At 41.3% G+C, this 16,383-nt stretch overlaps 1 protein-coding gene across 5 annotated transcripts in view; it reads right to left on the bottom strand.

The window, feature by feature from the left end:
- The window catches only part of pagr1 (PAXIP1 associated glutamate-rich protein 1), a 29,263-nt gene that overhangs the window by 11,460 nt on the left and 1,420 nt on the right, over positions 1–16,383 (bottom strand). For 3 of the 5 annotated variants that reach the window (XM_071391047.1, XM_071391045.1, XM_071391048.1), the window contains exon 2: positions 14,742–14,928. In XM_071391047.1, coding sequence (XP_071247148.1) covers positions 14,742–14,907 — 166 coding nt within the window. In that variant the 5' untranslated portion in view covers positions 14,908–14,928. The remainder of the gene's footprint in view (positions 1–14,741; positions 14,929–16,383) is intronic. The other 2 variants (XM_071391049.1, XM_071391046.1) reach the window with 1 other exon arrangement.

Below are 16,383 nucleotides of genomic sequence, written 5' to 3'. Positions count from 1 at the left end.
GTGCAGCAAGCTCATTGACGGCTACAAGAAGCATTTGTCAGCAGTTATCTTGGCCAAAGGCTGTGTATCAAGTACTAGCTCCTGGCCTGAGTGCGAATATTTTTATTTCAACTTTATTTAACTAGGCAAGTCAATTAAGAACAAATTCTTATTTACAGCAAAAGGCCTCCTGCTGAGACGGGGGATTTAAAATAAAAATGTAGGAAAAAAACATCACGACAAGAGAGACAACACTAGATAAAGAGAGACCTAAGACAACACAACATGGCAACAACACGGTAGCAGCACAAACATGGTACGAAAGGCAAAAAAGTAAGCGCGACAATACATCACGTAAAGCAGCCACAAGTGTCAATAAGAGTGTCCATGATTGAGTCTTTGAATGAAGAGATGGAGATAAAACTGTCCAGTTTGAGTGTTTGTTGCAGCTCGTTCCAGTCGCTAGCTGCAGCGAACTGAAAAGAGGAGCGACCCAGGGATGTGTGAGCTTTGGGGACCTTTAACAGAATGTGACTGGCAAAACGGGTGTTGTATGTGGAGGATGAGGGTTGCAGTAGATATCTCAGATAGGGGGGAGTGAGGCCTAAAAGGATTTCATAAATAAGCATCAACCAGTGGGTCTCACGCCGGGTATACAGAGATGGACAGTTTACAGAGGAGTATAGAGTACAGTGATGTGTCCAATAAGGAGCATTGTTGGCAAATCTGAATGGCCAAATGATAAAGAACATCAAGCTGCTTAAGAGCACCCTTACTTGCCAATCTATGGATGGTCATCTGAATCAGGGTTAGTTAGGCAGCTGGGGTGAAAGAGTGATTACAATAGAGGAAAGCAAGTCTAGATTTCACCTTAGTTTGCAGCTTGGATATGTGCTGAGAGAAGGACAGTGTACCATATAGCCATACTCCCAAGTACTTGTATGAAGTGACTACCTCAAGCTCTAAACCCTCCGAGGTAGTAATCACACCGGTTGGGGGGGGTTTTGGAGCATTCTTCTTAATGATCCACATAACCTTGTTCTGAACACCTCCAAAACAAAGGTCAAGGGCAGAGAAAGCTTTGTTGCAGAGCGTTTAACGCAGAACCCAGGGAGGTGCCAGCTGAGTATAAGACTGTATCCTCTGCATATAAATGGATGAGAGAGCTTCCTACTGCCTGAGCTACACTACATCACCAAAAGTATGTGGACACCCCTTCAAATTATCAGATTCGGCTATTTCAGCCACACCTGTTGCTGACAGGTGAATAAAATCGAGCACACCGCCATGTAAATCTCCATAGACAAACATTGGCAGTAGAATGGCCCATACTGAAGAGCTCAGTGACTTTCAACGTGGCACCGTCATAGAATGCAACCTTTCCAACACGTCAGTTCGTCAAATTTCTGCCCTGCTAGAGCTGTCCTGGTCCACTTTAAGTGCTGTCATTGTGAAGTGAAAACATCTTGGAGCAACAACAGCTCAGCCGCGAAGTGGTAGGCCACACAAGCTCGCAGAACGGTACCGCCGAGAGCTGAAGTGCGTAAAATCGTCTGTCCTCGGTTGCAACACTCACTACCGAGTTCCAATATGCCTCGAAGCAACGGCAGCACAATAACTGTTTGTCGTGAACTTCATGAAATGGGTTTCCATGGTCGCGCGGCCACACACAAGCCTAAAATCACCATGCGCAATGCCAAGCGTTGGCTCGAGTGATGTAAAGCTTGCCGCCATTGGACTCTGGAGAAGTGTAAACGTGTTCTCTGGCGTGATGAATTACACTTTACCATCTGCCAGTCCGACGAACAAATCTGGGTTTGGCTGAAGCCAGGAGAACGATACCTGCCCGAATGCACCTTGCAAACTGTAAAGTTTAGGGGAGGAGGAATAATGGTCTGGGGCTGTTTATCTTGGTTCGGGCTAAGCCCCATAGTTCTAGTGAAGGGAAATCTTACCGCTACAGCATACAACGACATTCTAGACGATTCTGTGCTTCCAACTGTGTGGCAACAGTTTGGGAAGGCCCTTTCCTGTTTCAGCATGATAATTATTATTAAGTATTCAGACCCTTTACTCAGAACTTTGTTGAAGCACCTTTGGCAGAAATTATAGCCTTCGAGTCTTCTTGGGTATGAATACTATCTAAATGCACTGTATAAGGATAATGGGTGTTGGGCCAGAGATAGATCGTCTGTGAAAAAGGGTCTACTTGCTGTTCACACAAACCAACACTGTTTTGGATGGGAATGTCCGTTCTACTCATTCTAATCCTATGGAACAATATTTGTAGCATTGTACAGCTAAGCCAGAGTCATCTTCAGACCTAACTCAAATTTAAATATCGGGCTGTGTCATCATGACTTTAGATAATTATTTGACACGTTGAACTTTTTTAATTTGAACAATTCTGGGTGGCAAAAGCTATAAGGGGATAAGATGGGGAGAAAAAAAGAGATCAGATCCTGAAAACGTGACCGCAATAATTGATGAGTACGTTTTTAATCATCGATTGCAAATGAGCATTTGACAATGTGCGGGTATTGTCAAGATATATATATTTTTTTAAATAATGACTTATAAATGACTCATGGTAGAAAGAATGGTGAATATTATTCCAGACACTGATATGGCTTAAAGGGATACTGCGAGATTTAGGTTGTTTTTCTCAGTCAGACGAACTCATTTCTGTCTCAGCGTGTAGTTTGGAGATGATTGAAGTTAGCACATAGTTAGCTTAGCACAATTACTAGAAGTCTCCCACAGTAGCCAGCTCCTCTCAAAAACAGACTTCCAACTACTCCAAAGCTGGGTGGTTGGTCATTTTAGTCTTACGAAGCTATACATAGTAGGGATGCACGATATATCGGTGAACATATCGGAATCGGAAGATATGAGCAAAAATGTCAACATCGCTATCGGCCGATGCCTAGTTTAACGCCCGATGTGCAAAACCGATGTCAAAGCTGACGTGCATACCTATATAACGAAGGTACATGATGTAATGAATCCAGGTAAAATTGTGCGCAACACAGCATTCCTAAACTAGCCCACAATGTCTGCTGTGTGGATCGAGCAGTCAAGCAGTCATTTGAAAGAGTAACATATTTTCAGCGAGACAACTCAAAGGCGAAATCCATTAAAGCCAAGATAATGGAATTCATTGCCCTTGACAATCAACCGGTCTGTCGTGGGTGATGTTGGCTTTCGCCGACTGGTCGAGCACCGGTACACACTACCAAGTGCGTTATATTTCAGATGTTGCCCTACCGGAGTTACACAGTAATAGCATCACTGCTATTAGCTTCACGACATACATACTATGGAACGCCGTTTGGGTCTTTGCGTGTCAAAAAAAATACAGTAGCACTGTCAAAGCTGTGCAAAAAAAGTCAGCAAACATACAAACACCGGCCACGAACGATGTGTTTACAAAACCGCGTTGGTAATAAAGCATAATTTTGTTCGACCGCAACTTCTGGAGTAGCTAGCTTTAGCTTGGTACCTAGCTAGCACCAATACAACCAGCTTGAAAACAATGACAAGTAGAAACTGCAGTCATTTTAATTTATTCTTACCAATGATTTAGGAATCCTTCTGAGTAAGTATTAGCTAGGTTGCCACTTGTTGTTCAATTGAACAGTTCATGAAAATAAATAGCTAGCCAGCTACTTAACCTTGTTGTCCAAAGCTAACGTTACAAAGCAGCCAGCTAGCTTAATTTGGCTAGTGAAATGGGCCGGGGTTGTGTGTTGTGAAGCTAGCCACAATAAGGATTAGGCACAATAAACGACTAAACAAATGAACAATGAAACAGCACAGCAAGTCAGTAAGTGAAAGGAATAGGTTTTCATTATGTTTTACTGGTAATGGAGACATACGTAAATGCAAACAAAATAACTTTTTGGTCAGAGTGTGTGTAACCTTCATTTAACTAGGCAAGTCAGTTAATTAAGAACAAACTCTTATTTACAATGACGGCCTACCCCGGCCAAACCCGGAAGACGCTGGGCCAATTGTGCGCCGCCCTATGGGACTCACAGCCGGATGTGATACAGCCTGGATTCGAACCAGGGACTATAGTGACGCCTCTTGCACTGAGATACAGTGCCTTAGACCGCTGCGTCCATGTGTGTGTTTTAACTATTTAAATCTACTAGATTGCTTAAAAAGGCCGCAAAAATGTTAAATATCGGTTATTGGTATTGTTCTCTTTTTGGCAAGGAACATATCGGATATCGGTAACGGCCAAAAATGTCATATAGGTGCATCACTCATACATAGTAAATTAGTTAATTTGACCGAATCATAAAAAAAAAAAGATGTTTTGGTTTTTATGAATAATGACTAAATTATGTATACATTTAACGTAGAACTATAACTAACAGAATACTAACCTGTCACTGTATGATTGTATGAAACTTATTAGAATCATAAAACTAAATCTAATGTGTGTAGTTTTAGTCAAGAATTAGAACAAGGACTTTCTGTTCCTTTTTCGTCAGACAAGCTGGAATACTATGCTCCTTACAGGACATTTTGCCACCACCCTGGGAGGGGAGAGACCTTGGGCTTGTAGTAGATTGTTTAACAGGTGGCAGACAACGTGTGAGTAGGAGAAGACTTGTGAACTATGTTGCCATTGTATCTGAGAGGAGGGGGGACATTTATGACGAAATGTGAGGTACAGTGAGGGAAAAAAGTATTTGATCCCCTGCTGATTTTGTACGTTTGCCCACTGACAAAGAAATTATCAGTCTATAATTTTAATGGTAGGTTTATTTGAACAGTGAGAGACAGAATATCAACAAAAAAATCCAGAAAAACGCATGTCAAAAATGTTATGAATTGATTTGCATTTTAATGAGGGAAATAAGTATTTGACCCCTCTGCAAAACATGACTTAGTACTTGGTGGCAAAACCCTTGTTGGCAATCACAGAGGTCAGACGTTTCTTGTAGTTGGCCACCAGGTTTGCACACATCTCAGGAGGGATTTTGTCCCACTCCTCTTTGCAGATCTTCTTCAAGTCATTAAGGTTTCGAGGCTGACGTTTGGCAACTCGAACCTTCAGCTCCCTCCACAGATTTTCTATGGGATTAAGGTCTGGAGACTGGCTAGGCCACTCCAGGACCTTAATGTGCTTCTTCTTGAGCCACTCCTTTGTTGCCTTGGCCGTGTGTTTTGGGTCATTGTCATGCTGGAATACCCATCCACGACCCATTTTCAATACCCTGGCTGAGGGAAGGAGGTTTTCACCCAAGATTTGACGGTACATGGCCCCGTCCATCGTCCCTTTGATGCGGTGAAGTTGTCCTGTCCCTTTAGCAGAAAAACACCCCCAAAGCATAATGTTTCCACCTCCATGTTTGACGGTGGGGATGGTTTCTTGGGGTCATAGGCAGCATTCCTCCTCCTCCAAACACGGCAAGTTGGGTTGATGCCAAAGAACTCCATTTTGGTCTCATCTGACCACAACACGTTCACCCAGTTGTCCTCTGAATCATTCAGATGTTCATTGGCAAACTTCAGACGGGCATGTATATGTGCTTTCTTGAGCAGGGGGACCTTGCGGGCGCTGCAGGATTTCAGTCCTTCACGGCATAGTGTGTTACCAATTGTTTTCTTGATGACTATGGTCCCAGCTGCCTTGAGATCATTGACAAGATCCTCCTGTGTAGTTCTGGGCTGATTCCTCACCGTTCTCATGATCATTGCAACTCCACGAGGTGAGATCTTGCATGGAGCCCTAGGCTGAGGGAGATTGACAGTTCTTTTGTGTTTCTTCCATTTGCGAATAATCACAGAAACTGTTGTCACCTTCTCACCAAGCTGCTTGGCGATGGTCTTGTAGCCCATTCCAGCCTTGTGTAGGGCTACAATCTTGTCCCTGACATCCTTGGAGAGCTCTTTGGTCTTGGCCATGGTGGAGAGTTTGGAATCTGATTGATTGATTGCTTCTGTGGACAGGTATCTTTTATACAGGTAAGAAACTGAGATTAGGAGCACTCCCTTTAAGAGTGTGCTCCTAATCTCCGTTCGTTACCTGTATGAAAGACACCTGGGAGCCAGAAATCTTTTTGATTGAGAAGGGGTCAAATACTTATTTCCCTCATTAAAATGCAAATCAATTTATAACATTTTTGACATGCATTTTTCTGGTAATTTTTGTTGTTATTCTGTCTCTCACTGTTCAAATAAACCTACCATTAAAATTATAGACTGATAATTTCTTTGTCAGTGGGCAAACGTACAAAATCAGCAGGGGATCAAATACTTTTTTCCCTCACTGTATATAGACCAATGTACAGGAAATGATAGGGAGCGCGCTCTCGTGAATAAATTATCTGACTATTGTAACTGGGCCTCCGTCTGATTCATTCCAACCAGTTTCTTACAAATACTGGGTTTCAGGCTGAGTAATTAATACAATTGAGTTTATGAACACTGAGAACATAATTCTCGTGACAAGATTCTATCCACTTCCTCATGCTCTGTCCTGTTGTCGCATAGATATGTATAGAGATCACAGCGTTGTATCTGTCTCATTATGGCATCTGTAAGCAGATGGGCAGCGGCATTGACACAGATACAACATTGTGATCTGCTGGTTAATATACCGGAAAAACTTGAACAATTGTGCTAAGCTAACTAAAATAATCTCCAAACTGCACGCAGAAACATAAAATAGAAATCATGGTTTCATCTGACCTAAATCTCAATCTCGCAGGATCCCATTAAAAAGTAATACACCATAATAGGGCTGGGGGCAAATTTCAATTCAATAAATTGAAGGATAGTTGGGATAGTTTTTTTATACCTTATAGTCAGATGGCTAACAAAAAAAACATATTGGGGTGATGGGTGCAATTAGTCAAAGTTCAATGTTTGTGGCCAAATCCCCTCAAGTTAATAGTGGCTATTTAAAACAACTGTAAATCATGGATTACAGTTTCTCGCCCATAGACTACTTTCAGGGTAAGGAACCATCTGACTGACTATAAAAGGTATAAAAAAGGTTAACTATCCCCTAATTTAATTTACATATCAATCATTGCAAATATTGCATTAATGGTCAAGGATTTCTAACATGCTGACCCCACACCACTCGCGCTGTGTGCGTGAGCGTTGTAAAAAAAATTCTACACATACATGTTATTCAATCATTGCGCACCTCAGCGAGCGTCTACGTGACCAGGCGCTAAAATAGAAATAGGTTCTACTTGTGACGCTCAACACGCTGCGGCCTCTCCCATCTCCTCATTGTTTTTTTGGAGCATATAACCCACGTGGGTGATTGAAAGATGAACTGACGTCCACACTCCAGTCGGTTGTCATAATGCACCGTAAAGTTGGTTGCCAACCGCCATAAAGTCCAAAGAAGTAAAAAAAGAAGCCTGAGGAAGGAGGAGAGATGACGAGAAAGGAATTTGGTTAACGGTTTTATCTGTGGATTAATTGTCGGAGTAGAGGACCTTGTGCATTTCACGTAAAATAACACCCCAATGTTAATATCCCAGGACAAATTAGCTAGCTATATTGCCATAAATGTTTAATGCTTTTCAACCTGTCCCCAAATGTATATAATTGGTTCAGAGTTTGTTTTGATATTTCAACTTGCGTGTCCTGATCATGTCTGGTGTGGGGGTACAAAATCAACATGCACACGACCGGCTTGGTCAGCATGTTATTCATCTGAATCTGATAAGCTTTTCACATTATTATTTAAAATTTAATAATTTTATGACCCCAAACCCAACCCCTAACTGTCCTATGTGCTCTTTACCTTATATACAGTTGAAGTTTACATACACTTAGGTTGGAGTCATTAACACTCGTTTTTCAACCACTCCACAAATTTCTTGTTAACAAACTAAAGTTTTGGCAAGTCGGTTAGGACATCTACTTTATGCATGACAAGTAATTTTTCCAACAATTGTTTACAGACAATTATTTAAAAATATTTCACTGTATCACAATTCCAGTGGGTTAGAAGTTTACATACACTAAGTTGACTGTGCCTTTATACAGCTTGGAAAATTCCAGAAAATGATTTTGATAGGCTAATTGACATCATTTGAGTCAATTGGAGGTGTACCTGTGGATGTACTTCAAGGCCTACCTTCAAACTCAGTGTCTCTTTGCTTGACATCATGGGAAAATCAAAATAAATCAGCCAAGACCTCAGAAAATAAATTGGAGACCTCCACAAGTCTGGTTCATCCTTGGGAGCAATTTCCAAATGCCTGAAGGTACCACGTTCATCTGTACAAACAATAGTACGCAAGTATAAACACCATGGGAGCACTCAGCCGTCATACCGCTCAGGAAGGAGATGCGTTCTGTCTCCTAGAGATGAACATACTGTGGTGCGAAAAGTGCAAATCAATCCCAGAACAACAGCAAGTGAAGATGCTGGAGGAAACGGGTACACAAGTTTCTATATCCACAGTAAAACGAGTCCTATATCGACAACCTGAAAGGCCGCTCAGCAAGGAAGAAGCCACTGCTCCAAAACCGCCATAAAAAAGCCAGACTGCGGTTTGCAACTGCACATGGGGACGAAGATCGTAATTTTGGGAGAAATGTCCTCTGGTCTGATTAAACAAAAATAGAACTGTTTGGCCATAATGATCATGGTTATGTTTAGAGGAAAAAAGGGGGACGCTTGCAAGCCGAAGAACACCATCCCAAACGTGATGCACTGGGGTGGCAGCATCATGTTGTAGGGTGCTTTGCTGCAGGAGGGACTGGTGCATACTTCCAAAGTTGTGGCAAAACGGCTTAAGGGCAACAAAGTCAAGGTATTGGAGTGGCCATCACAGACCCTGACCGCAATCCTATAGAAAATTTGTGGTCAGAACTGAAAAAGCTTGTGCGAGCAAGGAGGCATACAAACCTGACTCAGTTACACTAGCTCTCTCAGGAGGAATGGGCCAAAATTCACCCAACTTATTGTGGGAAGCTTATGGAAGGCTAACCAAAACATTTGACCCAAGTTAAACAATTTAAAGGCAATGCTACCAAATACACTAAATTAGTATGTAAAACTTCTGACCCACTGGGAATGCGATGAAAGAAATAAAAGCTGCTTCTCTCTATTATTCTTACATTTCACATTCTCAAAATAAAAGTGGTGATCCTAACTGACTTAAGACAGGGAATATTTACAGAGTTTAAATGTGTATTTGGCTAAGGTGTATGTAAACTTCTGACTTCAACTATGTACATTTGAATACTGTGTGTCACACACATGTACATATAAGGTAACATACAGTATATTATGACATAAGAGACATACAGTACCAGTCAAAAGTTGACAGACTTAAGGGTTTTTCTTTATTTTTTACTATTTTCTACATTGTAGAATAAAAGTGAAGACATCAAAACTATTAAATAACACATATGTAATCATGTAGTAACCAAAAAAAGTAAAGTCAAAATATAGCCAACCTTTGCCTTGACAGCTTTGCACACTCTTGGCATTCTCTCAACCAGCTTCAAGAGGTGGTCACCTGGAATGCCTTTCAATTAACAGGTGTGCCTTGTTTTTAAATGTAAATTGTTTTTATTTAACTAGGCAAGTCAGTTAAGAACAAATTCTTATTTACAAAGACTGCCTACCCCGGCCAAACCCGGACGATGCTGGGCCAATTGTGTGCCACCCTCTGCTTACTTACGAGCCCCTAACCAACAGTGCAGTTTCAAAAAATACGGATAAGAATAAGAGATAAAAGTAACAAGAAATTAAAGAGCAGCAGTAAAAAATAACAATATATACAGGGGGGTGCCGGTACAGAGTCAATGTGCAGGGGCACCGGTTAGTTGAGGTAGTATGTACTTGTAGGAAGAGTTAATTAAAGTGACTATGCATAGATGACAACAGAGAACTGCAGTGGTGTGGAGGGGGTGGGGGGGGGCAATGCAAATAGTCTGGGTAGCTATTTGACTAGATGTTCAGGAGTCTTATGGCTTGGGGGTAGAAGCTGTTTAGAAGCCTCTTGGACCTAGACTTGGCGCTCCGGTACCGCTTGCCATGTGGTAGCAGAGAGAACAGTCTATGACTAGGGTGGCTGGAGTCTGACAATTTTTAGGGCCTTCCTCTGACACATTCACAGTGTAGGTTGGGGAAAATTATGTGAACCCCTAGGCTAATGACTTCTCCAAAAGCTGATTGGAGTCAGGAGTCAGCTAGCCTGGAGTCCGATCAATGAGACGAGATCAGAGATGTTGGTTAGAGCTGCCTTGCCCTATTAAAAAAAACTCACAAAATTTGAGTTTGCAATTCACAAGAAGCATTGCCTGATATGAACCATGCCTCGAACAAAAGAGATCTCAAAACACTGAAGATTAAGAATTGTTGACTTGCATAAAGCTGGAAAGGGTTACAAAAGTATCTCTAAAAGCCTTGATGTTCATCAGTCCACGGTAAGACAAATTATCTATAAATGGAGAAAGTTCAGAACGGTTGCTACTCTCCCAAGGAGTGGCCGTCCTGCAAAGATGACTGCAAGAGCACAGCGCAGAATGCTCAAGGAGGTTAAGAAGAATCCTAGAGTGTCAGCTAAAGACTTACAGAAACTCTGGAACATGCTAACATCTCTGTTGATGAGTCTATGATACATAAAACAAGAATGGTGATCATGGAAGGACACACGACGGAAGAAGCCAGTGCTGCCAAAAAAAAACATTGCTACACGTCTGAAGTTTGCAAAAGTGCATCTGGATGTTCCACAGCGCTACTGGAAAAATATTCTGTGGACAAATGAAACTACAGTTGAGTTGTTTGGAAGGAACACACAACACTATGTGTGAAAAAAAAAAAAGGCACAGCAACATCAAAACCTCATCCCAACTGTAAAGTATGGTGGAGGGAGCATCATGGTTTGGGCTGCTTTGCCACCTAAGGCCTTGGACAACTTGCTATCATCGACGATAAAATGAATTCCCATGTTTATCAAGACATTTTGCAGGATAATGTAAGGCTATCCGTCTGCCAATTGAAGCTCAACAGAAGTTGGGTGATGCAACAGAACAACTACCCAAAACAAAGAAGTAAATCAACAACAGAATGGATTCAAGAGAAGAAAATACACGTTCTGGAGTGGGCCAGTCAGAGTTCTGACCTCAACCCGATTGAGATGCTGTGGCATGACCTCAAGAGAGCAGTTCACACCAGACATACCAAGAATATTGCTAAACTGAAACAGTTTTGTAAAGAGAAAAATGTTTGGTTGAGGTTATTGCTGACAAAGGAGGGTCAACCAGTTATTAAATCCAAGGGTTCACATACTTTCCCCACCCTGCACTGTGAATGTTTACACGGTGTGTTCAATAAAAGACATGAAAACGTATAATTGTTTGTGTGTTATTAGTTTAAGCAGACTGTGTTTGTCTATTGTTGTGACCTAGATGAAGTTCAGATCAAATTAGATGACCAATTTATGCAGAAATCCAGGTATTTCCAAAGGGTTCACATACTTTTTCTTGCCACTGTATGTCAAATTTGAGGATTGCATTGATAATTTGGTGTGTCTAAATACAAAGTGTCATAGGTGTTACTCAATTTAAATGAAGGGAAATTACATTGTGAGCAAAATTATTAATCATGTCACTTGAGTAAAGGGTTAATGATCTTAGATTTTAGCATCTGTGGCCATTTAAGAAAATCCTCAATGACCTCAAATCCTCAAACCCCGGCCAAACCCTCCCCTAACCTGGACGACACTGGGCCAATTGTGCGCCGCCCTACGGGACTCCCGATCACGGGCCGGTTGTGATACAGCCCGGGATCGAACCAGGGTCTGTAGTGATACCTCTAACCTTGAAATGCATAGCCTTAGATCGCTGCGCCACTCGGGAGTGGGGTCCGGGGGTGAGCCAGAAATATCTTCGCTATTTTCACAAGCAATTATTATAAGCGCAATTGCTGGCAGTGGCGCGAAATGCTGTGGGTTTTGGTAAATAAACAAGTTGTAGTTGTGACGGGGGCTTGGCCACTCACTGGCCAAGCAAGGCGTTCCATGGCTTAATACTGCATGCGTTTGTCTGAAGTTCTTTAGGTTATTGACGGTCTTTGCGTCAATACGTTCTGTAGGTTATTGACGGGCATCAACTCCAATTCGGCTGAGGGCACGGAATATTCTCCTCCTAGTTCATTGTGGATTGACACTACAGATTAGTAGCCCTTTACATTCATACCAGTATACGGCTTGAAAATGGCAGATTTGGACACTGATAAGCGCGTAAATTGGAACGCAGTGGCTGTACTGGTTCTCCGCTTCACAGCTCTGTATTGGTTTTGACTGACAGCCGTTCTGAACTTAAGCACCGCGCCAGACGAGAGGTTGCCCCCTCCCTCCCGCTAAATGGGCAACTTTAACAAATGTTTTTGTTGTCTGAGTGAGGGAAATGCTGTAAATTACGAGGACTCTATGTATTTTGAAGGATGAGACATTGAGGATTATAATAAATACCGCTTTGATGTCATACAGGCAAGCCAAACATTCGTGAGTCTAAATGTGCACTTCACATTTCCATAATGATAAAACGAATGTAATATACAGTGTCAACGTTTATGATCACTATGTTTGATGTACAGTTACAAGATGTCATGGCACTATATCCTGGGTTGTCCTGAACAGAATTAGGTTATATTTGTTGTATTGTGAAGAAGATTTGCCGTGGAACATGTAACTGAATGCACTCATGACTCCATTCTACTCTCACCAAAACTACAACCTGCTTCTCTGAATTACCTAGTGAAAGCCTAACACTGTAATATCATATTTTATAATTTAGCTAGTCGTGTTGGCAATAGAACAAGCTTTCAAATTACACCCACCTGACCCAGATAATGGACAGTTTTGGGATTGCGTAAACAACAACAGTACATTGTGTAAAGGCGGAGATGCAGGGTTGTGTTCCAAACAAAACATCTACAAGTGTGCTTTCTATACTTCCTCAACCGCACAGCTAGGAGAGCTGGGGAAAAAAATGGACCTTATAGTTTAAGATTCTTCTTTGATTCATAAAAGTGCATTAAAATGACTCAACTGTACACACTCAAAACCTTGTTGCACCTACTCCACATTGGCTCGTTATGCTACTGAATGTATATAGAGTATTTTCAGATTTTGTTATCAACAAAAATGAGGTGAAAAGTACAGTAAATGTAGAATGCACATAAAACCAACAGTGTAATGTTCGGATTCAGTCTTCTGTCAGGTGAACTGTTGTGTCCTCACCTTTAGTCTAATAACGGTCCCATAATCTCCAAACTGTTACCTTTTAATTGCTACCATGGTTATGCATTTCCATATTTCTTCTGAAAGAAAGATCTCAATTTAGCCTTATCTATATAGGCCAATTCCCACGAGTGTAAGGGATTAAATAGCAGAGGCAACAGTTACAAAAAAAATCCGGTGTTTGCTCAATATGTTTGGAGTGTTGACAGTCAACATTGCAACTGGCTTTAACGAGTATAGGCCTTCACGCATCGCACTTCTCAAAGAAAAAAATACTAGGCTCCCGTAAATGGTATTGTATGTGTGAGGCACATTCTCAATAAGCAAGATATATCCTAGGCCTGACATTCATATGGCGTTAATGGACTGAAAAATGTTAACAGCCTACGTTTGGAGGAGCGCGTCTTTGGTAGCCTTACAAGAGGCGCTCTTTGGAAATGGGGAGGAATTCAAGCTAAATGGAGTATGCATTGCAGGTAGGCCTATGTGAATTGTGAATAATGCAGAAGCATGTTGGCAAAAGCCTCACGTGTAGACCATTTAAAAACCTTTTATGGATAGACTACTTGGCTAATGCATGGCCAGGATAAGAAAGACACCAGACACATTGCTGTTGAACCAGCTTTCGTTATAGTTCAGTAAGGATAGCCTACTAAGGGCTTAAAAAAAAAAAATCCAACTAAAACAGAAAACAAGCAATTGTTACAGGAAAATAACTTAAATGTGTCACCGGATTATCTCAACTCTCGTTCCATGATGGGCATATAGCCTACCGATGGGTTTTTATGCACATCCAAAATAATAAAAGGAGCTGGCTAAAATAATGTAATAGTCTACATAGATAAAAAGGGGATGTCCGCTCACTGTTTTGCTGCTACCACAATTAATCTTTCAATAAAGCTTTGGTGATTAAGATTTATTTCAAAGCGGTCTCACGAGCCAAACCTTTCAGCGATAATCTTGACTACCTGGCGAATGCATTGGGCATGACAAAATAAACTGCCTTCAATGAGAAGAGGCTATAAAAAATATATATGTTTCTAAATACGAGGTTTACGGGGTTTACGGCCACAAAAAGCACCGTGGCACTGTGCACCACGGCTGGATAGGCTGGACTTTCATTAACAAAATCCTGTCATAACAAACCTTGTTACTGCTAAGACCAGCTTTCGGTTAGTCTTAAATAGCCACACCAGCGCATACTGAAAATGGCACTTTGGCGCACCTTTTTAAGGACACACCTCAGATATTGACACCCCTCCCACCTCAGCACAAGCGAGCTCATATAAGACAGGTAAATTACCAATCCTGGTGCTAGGGTTTGAATACAGAAGAACGCAGACTTTAACAGGTCGAAATTGCAAACAAGCGTGCGTTTCACAATTGCGCTGGCTTAACGCTAGCTGAAAATAGAGCCCATTGAGGACACTTAGGACTTAAAGCAGCTAGCTAGGTAGAGGCTTCTTTCTTCCCATAAAGTTGTGAATGTGTAGTTAGCATTACCCCAGAGGGGCCTACCTTTTGCATCCTCTGATTTGGTCTCCTCTGCTTTTGCAGCTGCCACATCTGTCCCGTCTTCGTCACCTTCCTCTTCCCGACCAGAGGTTTTCTCAGTGTCCCCCACTCCGAGCACCTCTATTCCCTCTCTCAGTGAGGAGTCTGTAGTAGCCTCTGCAGCCTGCATTATCTTGATGTTGCTACTATGCTAGAGAGAGTTTGAGTTGAGTTACATGTTAGCACCAGTAACTGTAATGTTTGCTACAAACCCACTCCTAGGACAGAAGACATGCATATAAAAAAACATGATCTATGTTGAGAAAGTGTCTTTCAACACAGCTTATGGAGAAATTTCGGGTAAAAAAAATAACCTGGCTATTACATGGACGCTGAATGATTGGCCTGCTCCACAGTCCCCATGGAAGCTCTAGTCTACATTCCCTGGTTAAATTCTGTTTATGAACACTTTTAAACTGTCTCCATGGCTAAGGTAATAAGAAATACAGTGCCTTCAGAAGGTATTCATACCCCTTGACTTATTTCAACAACAAAAAAGGCATCTTTGGCAGCGATTACAGCTGTGAGTCTTTCTGGGTAAGTCTCCACACCTGGATTGTGCAACATTTGCCCATTCTTTTTTTCAAAATTCTTCAAGCTCGGTCAAATTGATTGTTGATCATTGCGAGACAACCATTTCCAGGTTGCCATAGATTTTCAAGTAGATTTAAGTAAAAACTAACTCGGACACTCAGGAACATTCACTGTCTTATTGGTAAGAAACTCCAGCTTAGACTTGGCCTTGTGTTTAAGGTTATTGTTCTGCTAAAAAAATGTTTTGAATCTCCCAGTGTCTGGTGGAAAGCAGACTGAACCAGGTTTTCCTCTAGGATTTTGCCTGTGCTTAGCTCCATCACATTTTTTTTTTTTTTTTTTTAAATATCCTAAACACCCATAATGATTACAAGCATACCCATAACATGATGCAGCCACCACTATGCATGAAAATATGGAGAGCAGTACTCAGTAATGTGTTGTATTTGCCCCAAACATAACACTTTGTATTCAGGACAAAAAAGTTAATTGCTTTGCCACATTTTTTTATAGTATTACTTGCTATGATTACTAGTTGCAAACAGGATGCATGTTTTGGGAATATTTTTATTCTATACAAGCTTCCTTCTTTTCACAATATAATTTAGGTTAGTATTGTGGAGTACCTATAATGCTGTTGATCCATTCTCAGTTCTATCACAGTCATTAAACTCTGTAAAAAAAAAAAATTTTAATAAAAAAGCTGAATACCCCTTTGAGCATGGTGAAGTTATTAATTACACTTTGGATTGGTGTATCAAAACACCCAGTCATTACAATTTAAAGTCACCGTTGGCCTCATGGTGAAATCCCTGAGTGGTTTCCTTCCTCTTTGGCAACTGAGTTAGGAAGGACGCCTGTATCTTTGTAATGACTGGGTGTTTTGATACACCAATCCAAAGTGTAATTAATAACTTCACCATGCTCAAAGGGATATTCATCTTTTTATCTTTTTACACTCATCTACCAATAGGTGCCCTTCTTTGCGAGGCATTGGAAAACCTCCCTGGTCTTCGTGGTCGAATCTGTTTTTCAAATTCCCTGCTCAACTGAGGGACCTTACTGACATGAG

This window comes from Salvelinus alpinus, chromosome 3 (assembly GCF_045679555.1).
Source record: "Salvelinus alpinus chromosome 3, SLU_Salpinus.1, whole genome shotgun sequence".
NCBI lineage: Eukaryota > Metazoa > Chordata > Actinopteri > Salmoniformes > Salmonidae > Salvelinus > Salvelinus alpinus.
The sequence above is the reverse complement of the archived record's forward strand: the minus strand, read 5'-3'. Positions and strand labels throughout refer to the sequence as shown.